This window comes from Eublepharis macularius, chromosome 2 (genome assembly GCF_028583425.1).
Source record: "Eublepharis macularius isolate TG4126 chromosome 2, MPM_Emac_v1.0, whole genome shotgun sequence".
Taxonomy (NCBI): Eukaryota; Metazoa; Chordata; class Lepidosauria; order Squamata; family Eublepharidae; genus Eublepharis; species Eublepharis macularius.
The window spans coordinates 137,151,020-137,174,866 of NC_072791.1; the positions used below are offsets into that span (position 1 = coordinate 137,151,020).

A 23,847-nucleotide genomic window follows, 5' to 3' on the forward strand; every position below is an offset into this window, starting at 1 on the left:
TTCTCCTACCCTTTCTATAAATTTAGTAAGGTATACAATACCAAGTTTAGTAAAACCTATGTCACATTGATGGATGTCTTGAGAGTATAAAATCACCCTGGGAGAAACACGGCTGAAATCTTTCTGTGGCCTCTGTAGGTGGGTGATAGGAAGTATGATATTTTGTGCTAAATGTTCTAATTGCTGATACTGCCTTTTCCTGTTATCTGTGTGTGACACTGGGTACAATAGTTTAAGCATCGCTGTCATGACCCCGTGTATCCACAAGCAGGCCTGAGTGGAAAGGCAAGAGCAAAACACTCGAAGCTGGGAAGTGAATCCTCCCTTCCCAGGGTAACATCGCCACTACTAGTCTCTCTAACTAACCCTCAGCTGTGGAAATGAGAGAGAGTTCCCAGCCCTACTGTTAGTGGTCAGACTTGCCTTCATGATATTAAGAAAGCTTATGAATATGGCACTATCATAAGCCCCTCTCTGTATTTTATTTGTTTGTTTGTTTTGATTTCTATTCCGCCTTGCCCATATTGCAAGCTCAAGGCTGATTACATTTATGCATATTAAAATTTGCAGTTAAAACACAATAAATACAATATAAATATTTTAAAATACAAATACAGCGCAGCACTAAAATAATTCAGTTAAACCATTTCCACGGTCACTTAAGATAATTGAGCATTTAAAAATGTCTTTGGAGAAGGATGTTCTGAAAGGGAGGGCTCCATTCTACCCTATTCAGCCGGCAGGGGCCCAACCCAGCATCAACCATACACCTGGTGGAACAGCTCCGTCATATAGGCCTGGCAGAACTATTAACAGGTCCTGCCAGGCCTTGGTCTCATTAGACAGAGCCACCAGGTTGGAGCCAGGACCAAAAAGGCCTTGGCTCTGGTTGACGCTAGGCAGGCCTCCCTGGGGCCAGGGACCATTAATAGTTGTTTTTCACTGGATCGAAGCGTCTTCTGGGGCACACATGGGGAGAGGCGGTCCCAAAGATACGCAGGTCCCAATCTGCATAGGGCTTTATAGGTTAATACCAAAACCTTGAATTTGATTCGGTACTCCACTGGTAACCAATGCAGCTGGCGCAGTACTGGGGTAATATGTGCACTTCTTGGCACTCCAGTGATGACACATGCCACTACATTTTGGATCAGTTGCAACCGCTGGATCAGATTCAAGGGAAGCCCTGTGTAGAGTGCGTTACAGTAGTCTAGCCTAGAGGTGGCCATTGCCTTAATCGCTGTAGTTAAGTCACTGGTCGAGAGATAGGGGGCAAGTTGCCTAGTCTGTAGTAGATGGAAAAAGGAGGACCTGGCAACCGCAGCGACCTGAGCCTCCATATTCAAGGAGGCATCCAGGATCACTCCCAGGCTCCTGACTCTTGGGGCCAGTACAAGTACTGCCCCATCGAGGTCAGGAAGCTGGGGTGCCGAATCCACTTATATATATATATATGTTATCTCACTTGACCAATCGGGTGTAGGACATTCCTCTGCAGCAGGCACATACACACCAACAATCCCTTGCATTGATGATGAAATGTAAGTGCAAAAACTCCCTTCTGGCTTGACCTTGAAGCTATGATGTCATTTTGTATCTGCATTCGTCAGTTCCACTTCTGAAAACTGCAAAATCATGTTGAATACACTTTTTCATAGACCAGCTCTCTATATGTTTAAACAGGCCTAGAAACCTAAGTCAAAGGTTTGGAAAGCAAAAGACTAGGTAAAGTCAGTTTCTCGACAACCTCTAATACATGTTACTCCAGAGTAAAAGAAGACCAGCAGAGTCTGTAACAAAGAATGTAAGGAGTTTTCTGTCCATCCTAGCCTGAGAGGTTTTCCTTTCTTTGGAGGACTTTTAGTCAATGACATACAGTTTTGACTACCCAGAAGAAATGACCATATTCTATTTTATTTGAAAAGGTTTTGGTACTGACTGACTTTTGGGAGGCATGTTCAGGAAAAAGCTCATCCTTTTCTGACAATGGTTCCAGCTTATTATGCTACTGCATGCTTATTGATATTGCAGGCTAAATGTTCACTGCAAAATCCAAGGAAATAAACTTTTCTCTCCTAGGTAAGGGTGTTTTAATTTTTTTAATTAAAAATTTCTCTGCGTTGGAGCGCTGTTGGGTTGTTGAAGGATGAAATAAAAAGACATGCACTGGAAGAAAAGTTATTTCTTCCAGAGAAGAGATTTTTTTATGGCATTTTAGAATATATATATTTCAATATTTTTCTTTGCACTAGAGCACAATAGTACTCCTTTGGGTGCTATTTTATTCTAGTGCTGAAGAAATATATATAATTTGAAAAATCCTCCTCCTAGAAAGAGAGCTTTTTTTCTTTGTGTTTTTTTACCCTGTTTCAAGAGCACTGCAGTGCAGACAGAACTTTTTAGAAAATAATAATTAAAACCTGCTTCCCTGGAAGTGTTGAATAATATTGAAGAACTTAGGTGCGTGTATGTGCAAAGCTGTCTGGTTAACCAAAGCCTTCCTTGTACATTCAAAATGAGAGAGGAACTTTCAAGAGAATGCTGTTTTACTCAAAAGTATTGTGAGCATTATGAGATAAGCAAGTCATATTCCAAATCTAGAGTTGCCAGGTCCCCTTACTCTCCCAGTGGCAGGGGATTTCTAGAGCTACCCTTGTCACTTCTGGATTGTACCCAGAAGTGACATATTGGCACAGAGGCTGGCAGAATTTTTATTTCAGAAGTGATTGGCAAGAAGCCTGTTGCCATACCATGAGGTCTAAGCAAAACAATTACCGGTGTTAAAGAACTCCAGGTTCCACTCTTCACTTGTAAACATTTTTTCTATTTTTCTTATACCTTTTTTTTTAAGTGCAAAAATCCTCTAAATGTGCATACAGTGATGACCAATAAATAACAATAAATAACAGACACAGAATTTCATAGGTAAAGCACACAGATGTATGACTGAGTCCAACTGGTAGAATTTAGTAGTCCTTGGTCCTATAAGAAATGGGTATATATTACACAACCAACCAAGTTGCCAAAAACGTTGTCTTCCACCTCCACAATATAGCACAATGGTTGCAATGTAGGGGTTGCTTCCACCCCTGTCCAAAGTGCAGCGTGAAATGCTGCTGCTGAGAGGTAACTGCAGCTACGGGTTTTAGCTAGCAAGTTTCCAATACCCGTTTCGTATAGCTTCAACTTCCTCAGGCTTCAATATTAAACCACAATCTCCTTCTCTCTCATGGCTCAGTCAAGTGTGCTTTACCTATGAAATTCATTGTCTGTTATTTATTGTTATTTATTGGTCATCACTGTATGCACATTTAGAGCACTTTTGCACTTTAAAAAAAAGGTATAAGAAAAATAGAATTTTTTTTTTACAAGTGAAGAGTGCAACCTGGAGTTCTTTAACACCGGTAATTGTTTTGCTTTGGCATTGTTTAATTCTACTGGTGTGCCCATACCATGAGGTCTAGCAACCCTACTGAGTATTCACTTACTCCTCCCCCACCACACAGTTCTCTGATTGGGGCATCACTTCTTATCTTTAGTCTAATATTCTGTGAAGTAAGATAAAGCTCAAAGCAATGCAACTACTGCAAATTCAATAATTTTTGAATATGACAGAAAAATGGAGATGTGTTGTGCTGCATTGTGTGAGAAATCAGGATCACCATGGTCATTTTCACATGGGTTATCTTCTCTGAGCTCAATGCTGTTGAAAAGGCGTTTTTTTCCCTACTTCACCTCAGCATTTGTATGCCACCCAAGGTTTTCCCAGCTTTTTCCTGATCGTTCTAAAACTTGCTTTGCTGTGAAATTTTGGGAAGCCTGAATGGCTCCCATGTGGGAGGGAACATTAATATATTCCCATCCCCATGACAGCCATTCCCCCTGACATTGTACCCATGGAGGCCATTTCCTCCTCTGCCACCAGGAAGCTTTAAAAAACACCAGCAATTAAAAATTAAATGTTCTAACAATATGTGCAAGTGGTTCTCTGAATCCCCAAATTTCACTGTTTAAAGAAATGTCTATAGCTCCTTCTGTTACTCCCAACCCTTATTTTAAACATATAAGCAGGAAATTCAAAGAATCTGTTAACACATACTGTTATAGCGATATAATCAGGGCTTTTTTTCTGAGAAAAGAGGTGGTGGAACTCAGTGGCGTAGTGTTGGTTGTTATCACCCGGGTCAACTCCCAGCAGGACGTGGCGCTCCTGGCACTGTATGCATGCTCCTGGGACCGTGTGAAGACATCACTTCCAAGAAGTGATGTCACCATGCAGGGCATGGCCTCCCCTCAGGAGTGCTCCCACGATTTGGGCTTGCTCGCCTCCCCGCCCCTTACCTGGCAGCCCTTCGGCGCAACAACCCATGCTGCCGCCGCCAGCTCAGCATGCTCCTCGGCCAGCAGCCACTTCAGGAGGGCCAGCTTGGCAGCCTCCCGCAGACAAAGCACAGTTTCTCCTCAGTGTGGCACCCCCTAAAATTTTTGTGCCCAGGGTGACTGCCCCTCTGTCCCCCCATACTACACCACCGGTCTGAGCAAGCCCAAGAGCTCGGGTTGCCTAGTCGCAGGGCTGGAGTAGAGGAACACCGGGAAGGTGAAGCGCCAGCACCTGGTCTCCATGCCCAGGATAGGAAATCTGCACCAACTGGCCATGCCTGCTGCTTCGCTGCCTGACGCGCTGTCGCGGGCGGGGAGACTCCCTTCTGCCTCTGGTCAGGGGGAAGCACTTGAAGAAGCGGCAAGCTGGGGCGTGGGGCCTGTTTTTGTTTTGCTCAGCGTGCTGCGAAAGAGTCGAGCATCTTGGGCTGCACACAGGGAAGAAATGGGATCAAGGGTGGGGCCACCAGACACATGATTACTTTAGAGAGGTAACAGAACTGCGTTCCACCGTGTTCCCGCTGAAAAAAAAGCAGAGGTATTTGGGGCAAGTTAACTGTACCTTTACCTTTAACTGTGGTGAAACCTACCATATGGAAGCCCTGTTACTGCTCTGCTGTATTTGCAGCCATACCAGCCACAAGGAAACCACACAAGCCTGTCCTTGTTTGGAAACCATTTGTGTCTTCTCAACTGGTTGTCTATTGACTTTACTAGTAAAGCTTTGATTCTTCATGGCCTACAAGTGAGGATCTTCACATTCTTTTTTTAAATATTGAAGACCAGCTTGATGCCCGTGCTTTGCTACAATATTTAACTACTTTAAATCCAGTTATAATACTTAAGGGTATGTAACATTTTTTGGTTTGTGGAGGGTTTTTTTTAGTTGGTTTTGTAGTATAATAGCATAGTACCCGAGCCTCACAAAAGTTTTTGAATAAAGCGAAGTGTATTGATGCCTAAAACTAATAAAGTGAATTTCGAAATGTAATGTTGGTTGAAGAGATGTTTAAAAGGAAAAGACTGTAGTGCAAGAAATAAAGTGAAAAATACGTACAACTGTTTTTTTTTCTACTGAAGGACCTCTTTGTAGACAACATTGATGGTTTTCCCCTCAGCTGCTAGGATCACCAGGTGCTGGGTGAGCTCATGAGCAGGCCACATAGAACTGCTCATGTGAGAAGCAATCCTCCTTCAAGTCAATTCCTGCCACCTTCAGTGTCTTTCCCCGGGAATTGTTGATCGTCATAGCAAAGCAGGCCTTGAGGGGGAACTGCTGTCTCTTGAATTCGAAGCATACGAATGGTATGAATTCGAAGCATACGAATGGTATGAATTCAAAGCATACGAATGGTATGCTTGGTATGAACACCGACTCCCTTCGAGCACTACCGTTGAACAATATTGCCTCGATGACGTTCCTGTGGAGGGCTTTCACTCACAGTCTAGTTCCATTACAGAGTTTGGGTGGGTTGAGGTTCCAGAGCAGCATCGCTGGAGCCCCCACTTTGAGGAGAAGCTTGTGGGCTGGGCCACCAGGAGGGTTGAGTGTGTTGAGGAACTCCACATGGGTAGTGGACCGCGTCATCCATTTGCCCCACTGAATTCACAGATCTGTACATTTCTGCCCCTTTGAGGGAGTTGTGTTTCATTAATGATGGCAGCCTTGTCATTCTTGAGGGTTAGAATGGCACACTTGCATAGCCAGTCCATGGACTTCTCTGTAATAGTGGCGATATCAGGGTATGTCGTGGCTGTTAGGTCTGCTAGGGTCGTCTGTACTGTGCCCAGGCCTGCAGGGATGGTCACCTTTCCCTTGGACTTGGGATACTCTTTGTCACCTATTTTTAATAGGAGTTCAGAGAATTCCCCACCGGTCAAGTGGACCCTCATGTTCTTTCTTAGTGAGAGTTTCCTGATGAGGGGCCACAGATATGATGCCTTGACACACATGGTAACCTTGTCACTTGAGTTCCCCTTGGGACTACTGGCAGAGTCTGCTGGAAGTCTCCAGCCAGCATCACAGTGACTCCCCTTATCACTCTTTCGTTTCCCCTGACATCTTTTAGGATTATGCTCAGTGCCTCAAAACACCCCTTGTGTGCCATGGTGCTCTCATCCCAAACAATGAGCTTACAGTTCCACAGCACTTGGGCCATGTTGCTTTGTTTTAAGATGCTGAACAGGGGGGTTTCTGCATGGATGAGGTTAAGAGGCAGTTTGAAGCTAGCGAAGGATCATAGGCCATGCCTGAGTGAGCCTTGACCTTCCATGGAAGTGAGCACCTGTCCTGCTTCAAGTGGCTGCCGAGTCTGCAGAGTGCTGCTGACAGGTAACAAGGTCCAGCTGGCAAGGCGAGGAATGTGCAAAGTCCGTAAATCAAGGGAGTAGTCAAGGACAAGCCGGGTCGGAGGTCAGAGAGACAGTTCCAAAGAGCAAACGCAGGCAGCACAGTAGCAGCTCAGAGAACTCGTTGAAGCCACGCTGAAAGGAGCCCTCCCTCTGGCTTTTATACTCTGAGAGCATTCGGTCAGCTAGCACAGCTGCTTCAAGTCTCCTCCTCTGAAGCCCCTCCTTCCTCTGAGAAGGCTGGCCTGTTCAGAGCCCGGAGGCGTGCAGATTGACATCGGGTCTGTAAGTCTCTTCTGTCCCTGATACGCCGACGTTGTTCTCGATAGTCTGGAGATGTTGGAGGGGATAAGGAAGCTGGCTGTGTCTGGGCTGGTGGCTCTGGGTGGGGAAGGGGAGCTTCTGGCTGGGATTCAGCATCTGACCATTCAGCTGTGGTCGGCTGCTGGGAGACAGGCTGCTCCTCCTCAGGAGGAGCAAGGCTGTCAGCAAGCATCAGCTGTCCCAGCTCCTCCTCCTCTGAGGACTCGTCAAGCTCAGGCTGTACTATGACAGCACCTCTCTACTTGTCTTCCAGGATTGCTTTGCTCATAGAGAGACTCTGCCACTCTGTGCACCTCGGGGTGATCTTGCTGGTACTTGGCCACTGCTGCTTGGTGCACCACAGGAGTATGATGTGCATATTTCTTTTCCGCATCTCTAAGTTGCTTCCTCCTTTTAGCATTGGTGTATCTTGCACGACATCTGCCAGAAGGCTTATTGGTGGCAGTAAGAGGTGATGACCATGAGGGGTGTGACTTGGAGTTGGACTGAGGGAGGGGTGGCGTGGTGGGCACTTTAGCAGGTTCATGTGAGAGGTTTGCATTGAAATGGCCCCTAGAAAGGTCATGCACCATCTTCCCATGAACACTTAAAAACTCAGTTGCCTTACTGACTTTTATATAAAATCCCTATTCAGGAGTCTTGTACTGTCTTTCTTCAACTGTCTGTAGTGTCCTTGACCTTATTTTTACCTCAGAACACAGAATTCCACAGCTGACCCATCAGAGAGAGGGGGGTGCAAGCAGGTAGGCATCACAGTAGGGTTTCCAGGTCCAGGTTGGATAGAGTGGGGTTTGGGGAGGGGAGGGTCCTCAGATTGGTATAATACCATAGGGTTCACCATCCAAAGCAGCAATTTTCTCCAGGGGAACTGATCTCTGTCACCTGGAGATCAGTTGTAATTTTGGGAGATCTCCAGCCACCACCTGGAGGCTGGCAACTCTACACCACAGGGAGATTTTAGGGGAAGACTGGGATGTGCATTTTACCTCAGGACACATTCACTGACTCCCTTAGCAACCGTTTAGAATGTTGGCCTCATATGCAAATGACCTTGAAAGCTAGCCCAATCAGGGAAGAGTGGCTGAGTTGGCAGTTGGCAGGGGAGGAGAAGCCTGCCAGCCATACAGGGAAGTTGTATCTCTGTGGGAAAACACATTTTACCCCTTCTTACCCCCTTAGGGGGCGAATTTCTTAAAATCCCTTCTTAGTGAGCCCCTACACCACAAAAGGAACGTCCTGCCCAGATTTCACGTTTCTAGGTCCAGGGGTTTGGGCTGGGCGTTGATGAGTCAGTCAGGACACTTGTCTTTATATATATAGATAATTATAAAAGTGATACCAAACGAAGCCAAGGACAATATAGACCAACAACTAAAAACAGAAACACACATACAATCAAGGGCATACAAGAGGTCCTTCATAATATTCAAATTTAATCATGGCAAGTACTTCTTACTGCAAATTTTCAGTCACTATTGTAGTGTTCCAATAATGTAAAAAAGGTAACATTGCTCTTCATGATATTCTTCTTTACCTTGAACTCAGCTGTCGCCAAAAAGCTTATAAGATGTTATTTTACTTCACCATCTTCACATTCTTAAAAGTATCTAATAAATACACTGAACAACTGTTGATGGTGTAGAATTGCAAATCTACTGTAGTAGCAGCAAGCAGAGAATTAGAGGAGGTGCAAGAGAGAGGAAAGCCAGGCAAATACGCTGTGGTGGCTACTCTCCAGCAGTAAGGAAGAGCCACAGTTCCAGTCAGGGCTTCAACATTTCCCGAGGGGTCTTGTAAACGTCCTTGCTCCTCACCAGCCAGAGAGGTAAGGCATAGGATACATCGGATCCCATGGAACAAGGAAGGAAGGATTATGTGCATAATGAGAAGGGGGCTTGAGTTTGGTTGCCTGATAAAGCAGCTAGGGAACAGAACATGTGTATCTTCTTAACCCTAAAATAAAGGGGTAAACAATTTTTCCTACTGTGTTGTCTTTCTTGTTGCAGCCTATGCATCTTTGAGGAAAGTTGTAGCGTTCTGGGATAGTTTCTGTTGCAGTGTAGATTTTAAACTGAGAAGCTTAACATGGGTAGTATTGTTTCATGATTTTTTAAAAAACCCTGTAGGCCTAATGTTGTATTTGTCTTGCAGGGGTCTGATTCATTTGCTCACTCACCTCTCAGAAGCACTGCATCGGGCCCGACTTGCACTAATACTTGTCATCCCTCCTGCTGTCATGCCAGGGTGAGTATCTTATTTTCAGAGGAAATCCCAGATGATTCTATTTTCAGCTTCTTTCAAGCTATTCTGGGCTATTTTGCTGAAAGCCCAGTGTACGTATAGATTCAGGTATGAAGTAAATGTTTCTGTTATGCTTTGGGAAAAAAACTGCTGTGCTAGACATCTTGGTAGAAAAAAGTAGACGCTTAGTGGTTGGCTAGCTAAAGGTTAGAAAATACAAGTGTACAAGGATCATGTCACTCAAGTGCTCTTCTGAACTCTAGAACAATGTTCTTTGGCACATAAGTGTTTAATAATGAGGAAAAGAGTAATAAGACAAAGTGGATGCTGAAAAGTGGTATAGAATCAATGTGAGTGAAAATCGAGAAACTGAAAAGTGGGTTATATATAAGCAAAAGAGATGTGGCATACAACACATCTCCTATTGGGGTAGGAGTTACAGCTAAGGATGCAGACTTCCTATAGTAGCAGGTCATCTTTATCCAGTTGAACTTCCTTTTGCATTTTTCAAAAATTGCTTCTTTTGGCCACTTGACAGAATCATTTTATGACAATTCAGTAGAGGCACTGCCCCTTGATGGTATTAAACTGTTGTGAAAGCAGACATGAAAAGACTTATACATTTGCTGATTTCACAATAACTGGCATTTAATGCATGTGTTCTTCATTTCCTAAGTAGCTATGAGATTGTTTTGAATATTACTTAGTCTCATAATAATTACATGGTTTATACATATCTATGATCAGTGGATGTGTTATATTAATATTGTGTTGTCTACCTGAAACATTAGACATCTTGGCCATATTTATCGATGAAGGGTTTCAAGCAATGGATGATACGTGATAGTGAGGGTGCAGGATTTCTAGCTTAAACCCAGTTTTGTGCAGCCATTTGAAACAGCTTCATCCTCCTTGGCTATATACAAATCTGCCAATTTCTTTTCAGGGATGCTTGTTCTGGTGCAAGTTAGTAGGTATTAAAGATGCTGAGAGCTTTCCAAATACACCCATCAACATTTGAAGCTACCTTTTTTTGAAGTGCCTATTTTTTCTGTCAGGTGGAATCTGTCATTTGATCATCTTGAACTCTATGATTCTTTGAAGATTTGCTTGAAAGCAATATCATCATGAGTTTTGCAGTTGTGCAGTGTCAGGATTTGCCATTATTGCTAGGTAACTGCTGATCACCAATGCAAGATTACTATACACTGAGTTATTATGGGATGTCTCTTTTAAAAACATTTAAGCTAGGCTAGCAGTTTATGTGCTGCTTTTACACTTGATTGGTTGGCAGCATCTTTCCATTTCTTTTTCTTCTCTGGCTTATCACAGCCAGAAAATTTTCTTTCCTTTTTGTTTTGTTTTTTGCCTGTATATTCTGAAGGTATTGACCGTCAGAATACACAGGAAAAAAACCGATTCGGTTTCGTTTTCTCAGCCATGTCGGACGCTCCTCTTCGCGGGCTCGAGAGGAAGCGCCTGAGCACCCTGTCCGGGCGGCTGATCTGCGAAGATTAGCCCCCAAAACTCCCAGTGAGGGAGGCTGGGTCCGGGACGCTGCGGGAAGAGCCCCCCGGAATCAATGCGGGGGGTTAATTGCCCGTTTGTCCCTACGGAGGCCGGCGGACGTGCGCGGCGCCTCGAGTGCTGCCGGGCCATGGAAAACGGCAAAGAGCAGAATTAGGCGAGAGCCTGCAAGTAAGCGAATCCCTTCTGATACTACAAGCGTACGTGAAGGAGTGGTGGGATCTGAAGCTAAGAAGGCTTGTTCTTCCCCTTTGCTGAGTTTCAGAATCCGGCTGGCGGTTCCCCCCCCCCCTAAAATGGCAACAAAAAAACAAAGTCCTGCCCTGGGCAAGTCAGTTTCGGCTGCCCTAGAGGGAGAGTCGTTGGAGGAGGTAGTGCGGAGGGCGGTTGGTGAAGCTATAAAACCCTTTGTTGACAAGCTGAATGAAACAGATCAAAGGGTGGGCTTAATTGAGAGCGAAGTGAAAACCATTAAGGAAGCAGCGGGGGGGCAGAGAAGTCTGCTCGGGAAAGTGCGTCACTCGTGAAGGCTACGAATAAAGAGCTCAAACTGGTGGAGAATCAGCTGATTGGGCTACAAGTGGAACGAACACAGACAATTTTGCGTCTCCAGAATGTGAAAGAGGAGGAAAATGAGGATTTACGGGGTCTGGTCTCGGAACTATTGGCGACACCCGCGAGGGCAACTAAAGAAGAAGTAAAAAGCGCCATTTTGGAAGTCCGTCGGGCTACTTCAAAATATGCAATGAAGCGTCAGTTGCCTCGCGAGATCATCATTGATTTTTCATCTAAGAGGATCCGGGACACTATCCTATATAATTCATACAATGCGGATTTGGACTTTTTGGGTAATAAAGTTAAGATATTGAAAGACGTCCCATTTCTAGTTTGGAAAAGACGTTTTAAGTATAAAAAGTTCGCAGCTCTTCTGAGAGAACGTGGAATAAAGTACAAATGGTTATTTCCGGAAGGAATCTGGTTCAGTCACAAAGATCAAGCTTTCAAGTTATTATCAGAAGATCAACTAAGGGATTTTGAGGATAAAAATCCGGAATTTCAGTGCACCAAGCAAGTCGAAAAGGAGAAGTCTGAGGGGGAGGGGGAGGAAATGAGCACTGCGGCTGCAGCTGCTCAGAGAGAATTGCATCCGGGACCCAGGAGGGGAAGAAAAATTTAATTTGAATTTAAATTGTAATTTGCATTTAGTAAGGTCAACCACTCCATCAATATAATATAAAGCTTTAACTTTTGAATAATGGCAGTATGAAGGGAAAACATGAAACGTAGTGTTTAGTGTTTGTAGATTACCTTCCCCTTTTTCCCCACCCCCCCTTTCTTTTCTTTTTTTTCTCCTTTCCTTCCCATCCCTTGTGCTATTGTAGTCTTTTGTAGTTACTGTTTTGTAGGGTATGTATGTATGTAGTAGTTTTGTATGTTAGATATTGAAAAATAAAAAATATTATAAAAAAAAAAAGAATACACAGGAAAAAAACCTTGTTGGTCAATGTCATTTCAAGTTCTTGAATTTTAAAGTTGTGCTCTGTCAAACAAACACATTAAACAGCATACTCCTCAAAAGGAAGTATTACTGAGGAGAAAGCAGTCCAGTGATACAAGTGGACACAACCTGATTTGTTTGGACACATCTAAACAGCTTATCAAACTATTGATTCACTGACTACAACCAACAAGCAAGGTACTAGCTGAACTGCTGAGTGATATATAACTAGTTTTGAATATACCTATGCAAAGTAAACTTTTTGCCAGAGGAAAACTAGCACAGCGCACAGAGAAGGTTTCTACCACCTGTCTTTGCCTGCTGTGTTTGTTTTCTATTTGCAGAACATTTTTAATAGAGGGTTGTGTTCCAATGTGTAATTCATTGCCAATAATCTAATATGGTTCAGTCTATACTATACTACCTTGACAGCACCCTCATTCCCACTTCATTCTTTTGCAAGAGGAAAACTAGCACAGCGCACAGAGAAGGTTTCTACCACCTGTCTTTGCCTGCTGTGTTTGTTTTCTATTTGCAGGGAATTTTTAATGGAGGGTTGTGTTCCAATTCACTGCCAATAATCTAATATGGTGCAGTCTATACTATACTACCTTGACAGCACCCTCATTCCCACTTCATTCTTTTGCATGTGACCATCAATGTATTAGTTTAGAGGAATGCAGTTCCAAGCCTAAGATCCTGAAAACTTGTGTCTACTGTTTTGTACAGCATGCTGTAGGGTCAAGCTATGCATTTATGTTGCAATGTAATGATGTGCATAAATTTGGAAATGTTTGTTATTTTGTGTTCAAGTTTTCTTGCCTTTTTGTATACTGTGTATCTTTATGTTAATACTTGTTAACATATATCTTGTTATGTAATATGTATATACTGAAAGAAATAGAATATTGGAGTACTAGCAACAAAGCCCATTGTGAGAATACAACAGGCTGTAGAAAGCTGGGGCTGGGGAGGGCTGCAGGAAAACGGGCCAACGAGGGCTGGCAGGCGAGGTCCCCTCGCCCTTCCAGCCCCGTCCCTGGCCAATCAACTGGAGAAGATGAAGGCATCAGCCTCCCCCCCCCCATCAGCTGCACAGGGTGAAGGCGGCAGGCTCACTGCTTCCCCTTGCCCGCTGATCAGTTGGGCAGGGAGAAGGTGGCGGGCTTGCTGTCTCTCCTTGTCCACTGATCAACTGGGCAGGAAGAAGCTGGGGTGCTCGCCACCCCCCTTGCCTGCTGCAAGTGTTGGGGCCGTAACGGGTCACTGAGGTGGGGAGTGCTTGCAGGAGCAGGGACGGCGCCAGACAGGCTGGCAGGCTCCTGTGCCCAGCAGCAGCCCATTCTGGCCCCATCGGGGCCAGATTGGGCCGCTGTAGGCAGGCAGCACCGCCAGGTGGATGGCGCTAGGTGCGCTGGTGGGCTGGTGCGCCTTTCAGTGGCCTGTTCCAATCTAGTTGGGGCCAGAACGGGCCACTGCAGGCAGGGAGTGCTGTTGGGGAGTAACTCTCTGCTTATCCCCATTAGGGGCGCGCTATCGCGCCTGCGCTCTGGGATAAGCAGTGAGTCATCTGGAACACGGCTTCGTTTTTATAGGTATAGATTAGGATGACCAGCAGATCCCTGCCCCCCTACGAATTGCAGAATATGAATCTCTAAGGTCTAGGTTTGTCTTGTTTTAGATTTGAAAGCAGGTTTTCCTGTTTGTTAATTTTAGTCTGCTGCAAAAAGCAGACAAGTACTCTTAAAACACATTTGTAGCTTTGATGTTATCAGTCATTATTACAATGAAGCTTCTCATAAAGTTAATGCATTCTTTTCTAAATCAAAGATAATGGCAGCAAACAATAGCTATTGTAGAATGCATTCATACATTTTGAATGTTAAGTAGAATGTAGGTAATCTTTCTTGCTTGATATTCTTTCCTCTCTGATTGCTTGTGATTTTTTATAGTGTTAGGTATAATTATTAATCCTGGTTAGACAAATAGTCTACAGTTGTCCATTAAAGGATATTACCTATCTTGATCAAGTGGAATAAGTTCAAAGAACATAAACTATCCTGGAGTAAATTATTAGTAAAAAAATAAACCGGCTGCATGTGAAGAATCATGGGAGGTGGCAAAATTTTAGAACCCATCTCCAATACTTTTCCTTGTATGGTTCTTTCAGGTATTTGAGAATGTAGTTTTCTTTTAGCTGACATTTAATTGCTCGCATTCTTTCCCTTCCAGAGCAGTTTCACTCCTTCCCAGAGACTTTTTAAAAAATTACAAGGTTATAGATTTCCGTATATCTGAGGAGGTTCTACAGTATGTGAAACCTTTACTTCATATGTAGTTGGCTTGGTTTTGCTGCTTCTGTTACAATAGCTAGGCACTTTACTATTAGTATAGAGATATATTTCAGAGATAACTAGTTTTCTTCCCCCTTTGTGGGGTGGACATTCAGGCTCAAGGCTTATCCGCCAGGCTCCCAGCTGCATAACCTTGACAGAGCAACCCAGCGGCAGCATCCCCTACCTTGGGCTCCGATGTCAGATGCCCACATCTTGACACATGAGCATACTGAAGTAGGCTGCAAGCCAGCACTGCTGGCTGACCCAGAGCAGACTCCAGCCATCGTAAGTGTATGTGCCCTTTGCTCCCCTTTCTCTCTTCTTTCTCTGTCCCTGATTTGAGGTTGACAGCTCAGCTGAGAGCAAGAAGGCCAAGACTACTCTGCCTTATAGCAAGGAGACAGCAAGATGGCAGTGAGGGAAGTAAGAGGTTTCATACTTCCCACTGTGGAAGCCTAATGTGAGCCAGCCAGCTAGCAGCATTGTGAAGTTTCTCTCAAGAAGCCTATGCATCCTTTACTTCCCTCACTGCCTTCTTAGTTTCTCCCCAACATGAACCACAGCAGCTCAGGTGAAACGAGATTGCCAAGGTTCCCAGAGGAGAAGAAGCTGACTGTGAAGAAAGGGGAGTAAACCACCACTAGCTGAGGCCACTTTGATCTTTTGCTGGGTGGTTGTTGCAGTGGTGGTCTTCTTTCCTTCTCTGCGGCCACCATGGGTGTTAGGATGAGAGCAGTTGGGTGTTAGGATGAGAGCAGTTAAACTGCAGAGAAGAATAAGGAGTTGTTGGAAAAGAAGGGCTCTTTACTTCCATCCCTGGCACAAGGCCCATACCTCAGGGAGGCACAGCTTACGTGTCCTCCACTACCTCTGGTGGTGGTGATTTAATGGTAGGAACTACCTAACAACCACAAACCCACCATGCAATGGTCTGCACACTCTTCTGAAACATGGGATGGGTGCCACATTGGGAAATGATGCCTAGAGGAGCCATGTGTGGCATATTGAAGAGCCACTTATGGCTCCTGAGCCTACACAGGAAGACGTCTGATTCCCCAGTTTCACTGTTTACCCAGCAATTATTCCTAGGAGAGAGCAGACCTCTGATCCACTGCCCTGGGGAAAAAATTACTCTGTCCCTTCAAGGCTGCAGTAGGGAGATGAGAACTAGTCAGCTTCTTTTCTCTTTGCTAGCAAAAGGGAGATGAGAAGTAGATTTTTCTCCTCCCTCCCCTTTAAGCTGTGTTGAAGAGGTAGAAGTGATTGGCTTCTCATCTTCCCTTTGTAAAAGGGAGGTGAAAAGCAGGCCATTTCTCCTCCCCCTTCTGCAAGCTAGAGAACAAAAGCTGACTCTCAGCTGATCCCTCATCACCTAGGAGTTAGCTTCTGATGACTGCATGTAGCCTCTTCCTGCAACTAAGGGTCAAAACAGACGAGACATCAGATGTGTGGAGGACATTCAGCAGTTTTTGCAAGGTTCGAAGGGAAATGTAGTGAGAAAGAACGTCTGTCAGGGAGAAGAGGGAGAATCGCCCCTCTCCCTGGTAGAGATTCTTTCTCTAGGCGTCTCATCTAGTCTTGGTGCTTGGCTCTCTCTCTCCGCTGCCAGAGTGCTCAGCTCCTGAGTGCATTTAGGGGAGCTAGGGGAGCCCCCAGGCAGCAGTGAGAGGAAGCGCGCTCCACTTGCTCCCTTGCACTCTATCTCTTGTTGGATAGAGAAGATTCACTCTTTTTGTAAAACAAAGAGTTGGGGGGGGGATGAAAAAGAAAGGAAGCTTTTGGCTAGTGCCCTTAACTCCTTAGTTGCTGAATTACACAGTCTCCCCCACCCTCTTTATTGTAAGATGTGGCAGATTCCACCCAGAGTGTTTGCTGAACTACAGAGTCTCCTCCTCCCCACCCTCTTTGGGTGAAATCTGTGGGGGCGGGGAAGAGACTGTGTAGTTCAGCAGCTAAGGAGTTAAAGGAGCTTCTTCCCCCACCCCTCCCTCCCAACTTTTTGTTTATAAAAAGAGTGGATCCTTCTCTCTCCACAGTGATGCTCTTTTATAACTACAGTTCTGAAGTAAAATTGCAAAACCCAACACTTAAAACAGCACGTGCCAGGCATCACTGTGTGGCGAAACCCTAAGTGTGAACAACTGAACAGCCTGTGGATTGACTGGCTGCTACACTGCCACTGGCAAACAGGATGTGAGCCAAGCTGGCAGGTGTACGAGCATCCTGAATTGTGATGGAAGCAGTTTGCTTAGACCCCAGAACTAGCGCTGCTGCCTTTTCTCTTTTTAAGCAGGGTGGAGGGTGGGAGTAGAGGTGTGTATAACAAAAATCCCAGCCCACAAAATTTTTTGGAAAAAACTGTTTTTGAACTTTACTTGTGACTCTCTAGAACAAAGACGCTGTTCTGGGCTGCTTGGTAGTCAAAGAAACTCCTCATCCAAATATTCAGTGATTTTTTTTATTTTAAGTGCTTTAGAGTGCTACTTAATCACAGCATCACGCTTCTCAGTTTTCACAGTTTTTTTTCCTAATTATATTCCCCAAGCAACTGACCACATTTATTCTTTCCAATGTGATAATAGAGCACAGAGCTGTTTCCTCCCAGCCGATCACCAAAGCCCCAGGTTCCTTGAAACAAGGTGGGGGCAGTAGGTGAGATAGACTGTGTTCCGAGCAAAAGGAAGCTTGATCTCTGGCACCACTACTCCATTTTAAACTTCAAGAATGATGCAAGAGAATGTCTTTGTAATGAACTGCTTGCAAAGTTGTAACTTGGTGCTGAGGGGCAGCGGAAAAGAGGATTGCACAGGTGAATGCACAAGCACGTAGTATAATTCTTCCCCAAGGCATGTATTTCCAGAAACAATAAGCAAAGTTGGCCCTCAAAGAATTCCAGGGCAAATTTATCATGCAGCTCTTGTATGGGGCTGAAATTTGGGGGTGGAACAAGAAGATACTTGATCAGCTTGAAATCATTCTTGGGTCTCCCGCAGAGAACTCCTGCTGCACACTTAAGATTAGAATCTGTATTACTGTCTGTTACAGTAAGAGTCCACTTGAAATTTTTAAAATTTTACAAGAAACTTGATAGCAAAACCATCTTGTAAAATACTGTTTTTGGTACTGTAAGGAAGGGAATCAGTGGCACAACTTGCTGTCCCTTATTTTGCAGTTATATTCCTTGCCCTCCTTAGAGGTTGCAATGTCTTGGGAACCAAGCAAAATTCATAGTTGGCTTTTGGAAGAAGATGCCCCTTGGGACATAGGTATAGTCCAACAATTTAAATTTTCTTTGTGGTATCCTGGGATCAAGGAAAACAAAATTCTTCTCTCCCTATTTAGCTGACCTTTCTAATGCTCCATTAAGAAAGGCATTTACTAGTGCTCGCTTTCAAACTATGCCATCTGAGTACTTACAGGACAGATATCAAAAATTACCTGTGGAGCAGCGTCTCTGTCCTTGTAATCTTAACCTGGTGGAAGACATAGTACACTATGTTTTATATTGTCCTTTTTATGGGTTCATTCATAATAAGTTGCTGAATCAATTTTTGCAAGTTTTTCTGGCTCAAATGAGGAATTTGTTATATTTTCTGATGTTATTGGCTGATGTTTTTCTTCGTGTTAGTCACAAAGTGGCTATTTTTATCTTTTTATCTATAAATATAAGGAAGAAATTAGTACTTGTTAATCCTGTAAGAATTTTAGCTAAATTGTAATTCCATGTCATTTAATGGTTTTTATATTTATCTCTTTTACCATTTTAATTTTAAACTTTTAAGTTTTATTCTCTTACATAAATATGTTTTACTCTTTTGCTGTAGTACACTGTTTTATGTTGATGTATATGTGGGAATGTTATGACCTCAACAACCAACCAACCAACCAACCAACCAACCAACCAACCAACCAACCAACCAACCAACCAACCAACCAACCAACCAATCAATCAATCAATCAATCAATCAATCAATCAATCAAGTTATTTCAAGGCAAGCAGAAATGAGTTTTCATGAGGCATAGGAGAGTGGGAATGCAGTGGTCATATGTGCCTGAGCTCTGTCTAGGGATGGGATGGGGCTGCTGCCACAAAGGCTCATGGCTGCATGCTGATTAGAGAGGAGGCTGGTAGTGGCAATGAAAATAAAGCATTTCTTCAAAGAAAGTAAACATTGAGGGTTCACAGGGAAGCCAGGGTTTGTGCCTCTGCAATCTGGTTAATTTAACACATCCTGCAGGTCCACTTAATCAGAACCACTCCAACTGGTGAGGTGTCATCTTGCAATGACTACTGATGCAAAACAACTCCTTGATTTCTGTTTGTCCTGCATTGCAGGCAAATACGCCACTAAAGCGGATCAATGTCCATGTGGGGAACTGATCTGAAAGAAGACCATGGCAATTCACATTCTTCAGTGGTTCGACACAGGGTTAACATTTTCAGTCAGGGAAGTGTTCGCTGTACAATTCTTGGTAAAAACTTTAAAAAACCCAGACTTCTTTCTCCTCCTCCTCCTCTTCCCCTCACTGCTTCCCTCCATTTTTAAATCAAGCACACACAGTGCCTGCCAGCTTTCCCAACAATGACACATCACTCTCATGCTGATGGATTAATCAGCCAATGATCTCTCCCCAACTGTTGGTGCAAACGGACTGCACTGCATTACAGAAGGAAAGAGAAGTTAATGCAGGGTGTAGGACCCTATCCCCATTACATCAGGAGAAGTATTTTTCTGAAGCAGCTAGTGCACAGGAAAAAAATCACTCATGACAAATTCAGTCTACCCATAACTTGAATGGATATGAATGATGAGCTTCATACAGAGGTCTCAAGTTGTGCAGCTCATTCACTTCACCTATGAAATCACTTGGCATAGGCCAAACCAAGTCTCCAGCTTTCCCTCATAGTTAACATCTCGGGAGCAGGTCTTGACTAGCACTTTCTCTTACCTTCTGTGCTGTCAAAGTAGACATAAATGAAAGAAAAGGGAAGAGACACCTTGTGTCTCTCATTCACCTCCAGCAGCACCAGTTGGAAAGCAATGATGCCAGTGAACAAAAGAACATTATCCCCCTACCCAATCCTTACCCCTCTGCTAAACATGTCCCTGATATGCTGGCAGAAGGGCCAGCCTCCCCTCTCCCCCGTAAGAAGCTAAGTTTAATAAACAGCTTAGATGGCAAAAGCTCCCTTTGCGCTATGCAGCAGACACACCCAGTATAGTGTCTAGTGGAACCTTTCTTTGTGCCTTTAAGCCCAGAAACACTTCTACTCAAAGAAAAATTACCCTTTCTGGGCACTTTCATGCACAGATAGGAAAGAGGTGCTGGCAGTGTCTCTGTGCACCATGAGGCATTGACAAGAGAGTGGAGAAGGTCTGTCTTCCCTGCAAAACAATAAAGGCTCATGTTGTGCAAATGAGGGTGACATTTGGAAATAAATGACTGTTTTTTTAAATGGGGAGGGCCACAGTGATGGCCGAGGCATTGGACTAAGTAGGCAATTCAGTAGCCTTCTGCTGGTGTGCTCACTTTGGATTTTTCGAGTTGCCAACTGTGACTGTAGAAGTTCTGCAAAAGTAAGGTGGAGAAGCATTGAGAGGAGCTGTATATCTGCTTAAAAATCTGTGGTCTTTTGGGGCTCTCTCTGATTGACATGTTAACCCTGAGTTGAATGCTGGAGAGTGTCTCCCATGCTGCTCAGACAGCTGTCTTCCTGGTCAATTTTCCATGTGGACGACCAATCTGGTTGCAATGAATGAGCACTGAGACTGTCTGCAAGGTTAGTTCGACTCCTCTCTTTCTTTCAACTTTTTGTTAATTTTTTTTTAATCAGAAAGGGAGATTGGGTCTGTAGGTCTCCCAACTTTATTGGTCAGGAATAGAAAAAGGTGGAGAACAGTCCATCATCTTCCCCCAAAGTTATCTCAGACTCTCTTACAAACATTTCTCTGTCTATGGTTGTTGGGGGTTTTCCGGGCTGTCTTGCCGTGGTCTTGGCATTGTAGTTCCTGACGTTTCGCCAGCAGCTGGGCTGGCATCTTCAGAGGTGTAGCACCAAAAGACAGAGATCTCTCAGTGTCACAGTGTGGAAAAGATGTAGGTCATTTGTATCTACTCAGGAGGGGTGGGGTTGAGCTGAGTCATTCTGTAAGAGTTTCCCAGGGTGTGGAATGCTAATGGCGGGAGGCTTCACTGTATCCTGAGGCGGTTCTTTTGCATATGGATTGGTGCTTGATGTGCTAATCTTCTCTGCAGGGCTATTGTCGGGTGTGGAGTGTTTTGTTGGCCTGGTGTTTTTCAGAACTGGAGCCCATGCTCTGTTCATTCTTAAGGTTTCTTCTTTCCTGTTGAAGTTTTGCTTATGCTTGTGAATTTCAATGGCTTCCCTGTGCAGTCTGACAAAGTAGTTGGAAGTGTTGTCCAGTATTTTGGTGTCCTGGAATAAGATACTGTGCCCTGTTTGAGTTAGGCTATGTTCAGCCACTGCTGATTTTTCAGGCTGTCCAAGTCTGCAGTGTCCACAAACCGGATGATACATTCATCATTTGGAGCCATGGGGAGGAAGAATTGATGGAGTTTTTGAATCATCTCAACAACATCCACCTGAACATACAATTCACAATGGAGAAAGAAAGTGAGGGAAAACTCTCATTCCTGGATACCTTGGTCATCCGCAAAGCAAACTTTCAGTTAGGTCACAAGGTCTACAGGAAACCAACTCACACTGATCGGTACTTACACAAAAACTCCAATCACCACCCCCGACAGAAAAGAGGCATAATGAAAACATTAGTGGATCGTGCAAGACGGATATGTGAGCCGCGCTTTCTCAATGAGGAAATTAATCATCTAAACCACGCACTTCAGGCAAATGGCTACTCCAGAAATGAAATCCGAAGAGCAATCAAACCCAGGATGAATCAAACAACCAAAGAAAAACAGTCTCCCACAGGAAAAGTGTTTTTGCCATATATCAAAGGAATTACTGATCAGATGGGAAAGCTTATGAAAAAGCATAACCTTCAAGCAGTATTCAGACCCACCCGAAAAATACAACAGATGCTACGATCAGCAAAAGACAGCAGAGATCCCCTCACCTCTGCAGGAGTATACCGTATACCCTGCAGCTGTGGACAAGTTTACATCGGGACCACAAAGCGTAGCATCCAGACAAGAATAAAAGAACATGAAAGACACTGCAGACTTGGACAGCCTGAAAAATCAGCAGTGGCTGAACATAGCCTAACTCAAACAGGGCACAGTATCTTATTCCAGGACACCAAAATACTGGACAACACTTCCAACTACTTTGTCAGACTGCACAGGGAAGCCATTGAAATTCACAAGCATAAGCAAAACTTCAACAGGAAAGAAGAAACCTTAAGAATGAACAGAGCATGGGCTCCAGTTCTGAAAAACACCAGGCCAACAAAACACTCCACACCCGACAATAGCCCTGCAGAGAAGATTAGCACATCAAGCACCAATCCATATGCAAAAGAACCGCCTCAGGATACAGTGAAGCCTCCCGCCATTAGCATTCCACACCCTGGGAAACTCTTACAGAATGACTCAGCTCAACCCCACCCCTCCTGAGTAGATACAAATGACCTACATCTTTTCCACACTGTGACACTGAGAGATCTCTGTCTTTTGGTGCTACACCTCTGAAGATGCCAGCCACAGCTGCTGGCGAAACGTCAGGAACTACAATGCCAAGACCACGGCAAGACAGCCCGGAAAACCCCCAACAACCATCGTTCTCCGGCCGTGAAAGCCTTCGACAATACATTTCTCTGTCTGCTGCAAACAATGGTGTGTGTGTATCTTGCACATCTCTGGGCAATGCAGGTGCAAAACATTTTGGTCCTGGTTGGTGCACACATGATTGATCATAGTCAGATGTTAAGAATCATGGTATGCAAATTAGGGGGAAATTTGGCCAAAATAAATAATTAGGAAAATTTTAAAGGACCCACAGGTAATCAGAGACAAGAGGGCATTGTTCCTGGCAGATCCAGATGTGCTGACAACTGTGCATCTGAATGAAGAATAGTAAGAATGAGATAATGGATGCTCCCCATTTGGCACAGAATGTTGAGTGTCAAATGCAATTGGGCCTCATATGTAAGAACCACACACTGGAACTTTTCTATCTCTTAAATAGACCCTCCCGCCTCCCAACACCAGCCATACCAGGCAACATCTCTTTAACATTTCTGAACTGATTATCAGGGCCCGTGAAGCCCTTTTCAGGACCGCATACTCAGGTTAGCAGTTTTTAATGGGCTTCTGGATCAATGCTTTGGAGACTTCAGAGCTCAGATCCACTCCCTTTATGGAGCTGCTCCATAACACTCACATTTGGAAGGGAGAGGTAGAAGCTTGTGCCTTTCTTCCAGTTCCTTTGAAACTTGGTTGGGAACAGTTTGCTTCCCTTCAGCTTATTAAAAGGCATAGTGAGGAGGTCTTCAAACCACATTACTCATGATGTGTGTGCTTTGATTTCCCCCCTCCCCTGTATTTTGTGGGTGTTTGCATAAAATAATATCTGCATACCTGGGAGTCTACCCCTCAATATACAAAAGATTACCTGTTTCTTATTCTGGCCTTGTTTTGCTGCTTTTATTATCCACACGATGCTAGAACTTCACTTTTAAATATAATAATAATAATGGCCATGAAGAATCACCCAAGAGGAAACAATTTGGAAATCACATCCCAAAATGTCCCCCTTGCACAATTTGCTCACGAGCAAATAGGCTTCTCCTTCTTTTCTCCAGTGGTCCGGAGTAGGGCAGTCAGGACTACTGGGTAGCTCCTCCTCCTCTTGAGCAGGGTCGGAACGAATCATAGCGATCCTCGGGGGAGGGGCTCCCAGGCTGTTTCAGTTTTTTCCGGCCCTGCTCTGCAGGCGGAAGCGGATTTCTGTGCTCCGTTGGAGCAGCGATCCTGAAAATTTTGCAAGCAAGCTCGCTGGGGAAAGGAAGGTCGTGTGCCTCCAACCCCTCCCCCCCTTCTGAATTCGAGAGACTGGTGGCAGAAGCGCTGCAGAGCGAGTGCAGGAGCCGATGATCCTAGTCAGCTAGAACCCGGCTCCTGCAGAGGCAAGTCGCAAAAGCGTCTGTGAACGCTGCGAAGAGCCGCGGGAAGTGAAGAAGCACGGCAGAGCCTTCCAGAGCGGTGGTG

The 23,847-nt window shown here is 44.4% G+C and overlaps 1 protein-coding gene across 5 annotated transcripts in view; it reads left to right on the plus strand.

Annotated features, from left to right (window-relative positions):
* Positions 1-23,847, plus strand: part of CHID1 (chitinase domain containing 1) — a 270,795-nt gene that overhangs the window by 33,606 nt on the left and 213,342 nt on the right. For all 5 annotated transcript variants that reach the window (XM_054971924.1, XM_054971928.1, XM_054971927.1 and 2 more), the window contains exon 8: positions 9,205-9,297. In XM_054971924.1, coding sequence (XP_054827899.1) covers positions 9,205-9,297 — 93 coding nt within the window. The remainder of the gene's footprint in view (positions 1-9,204; positions 9,298-23,847) is intronic.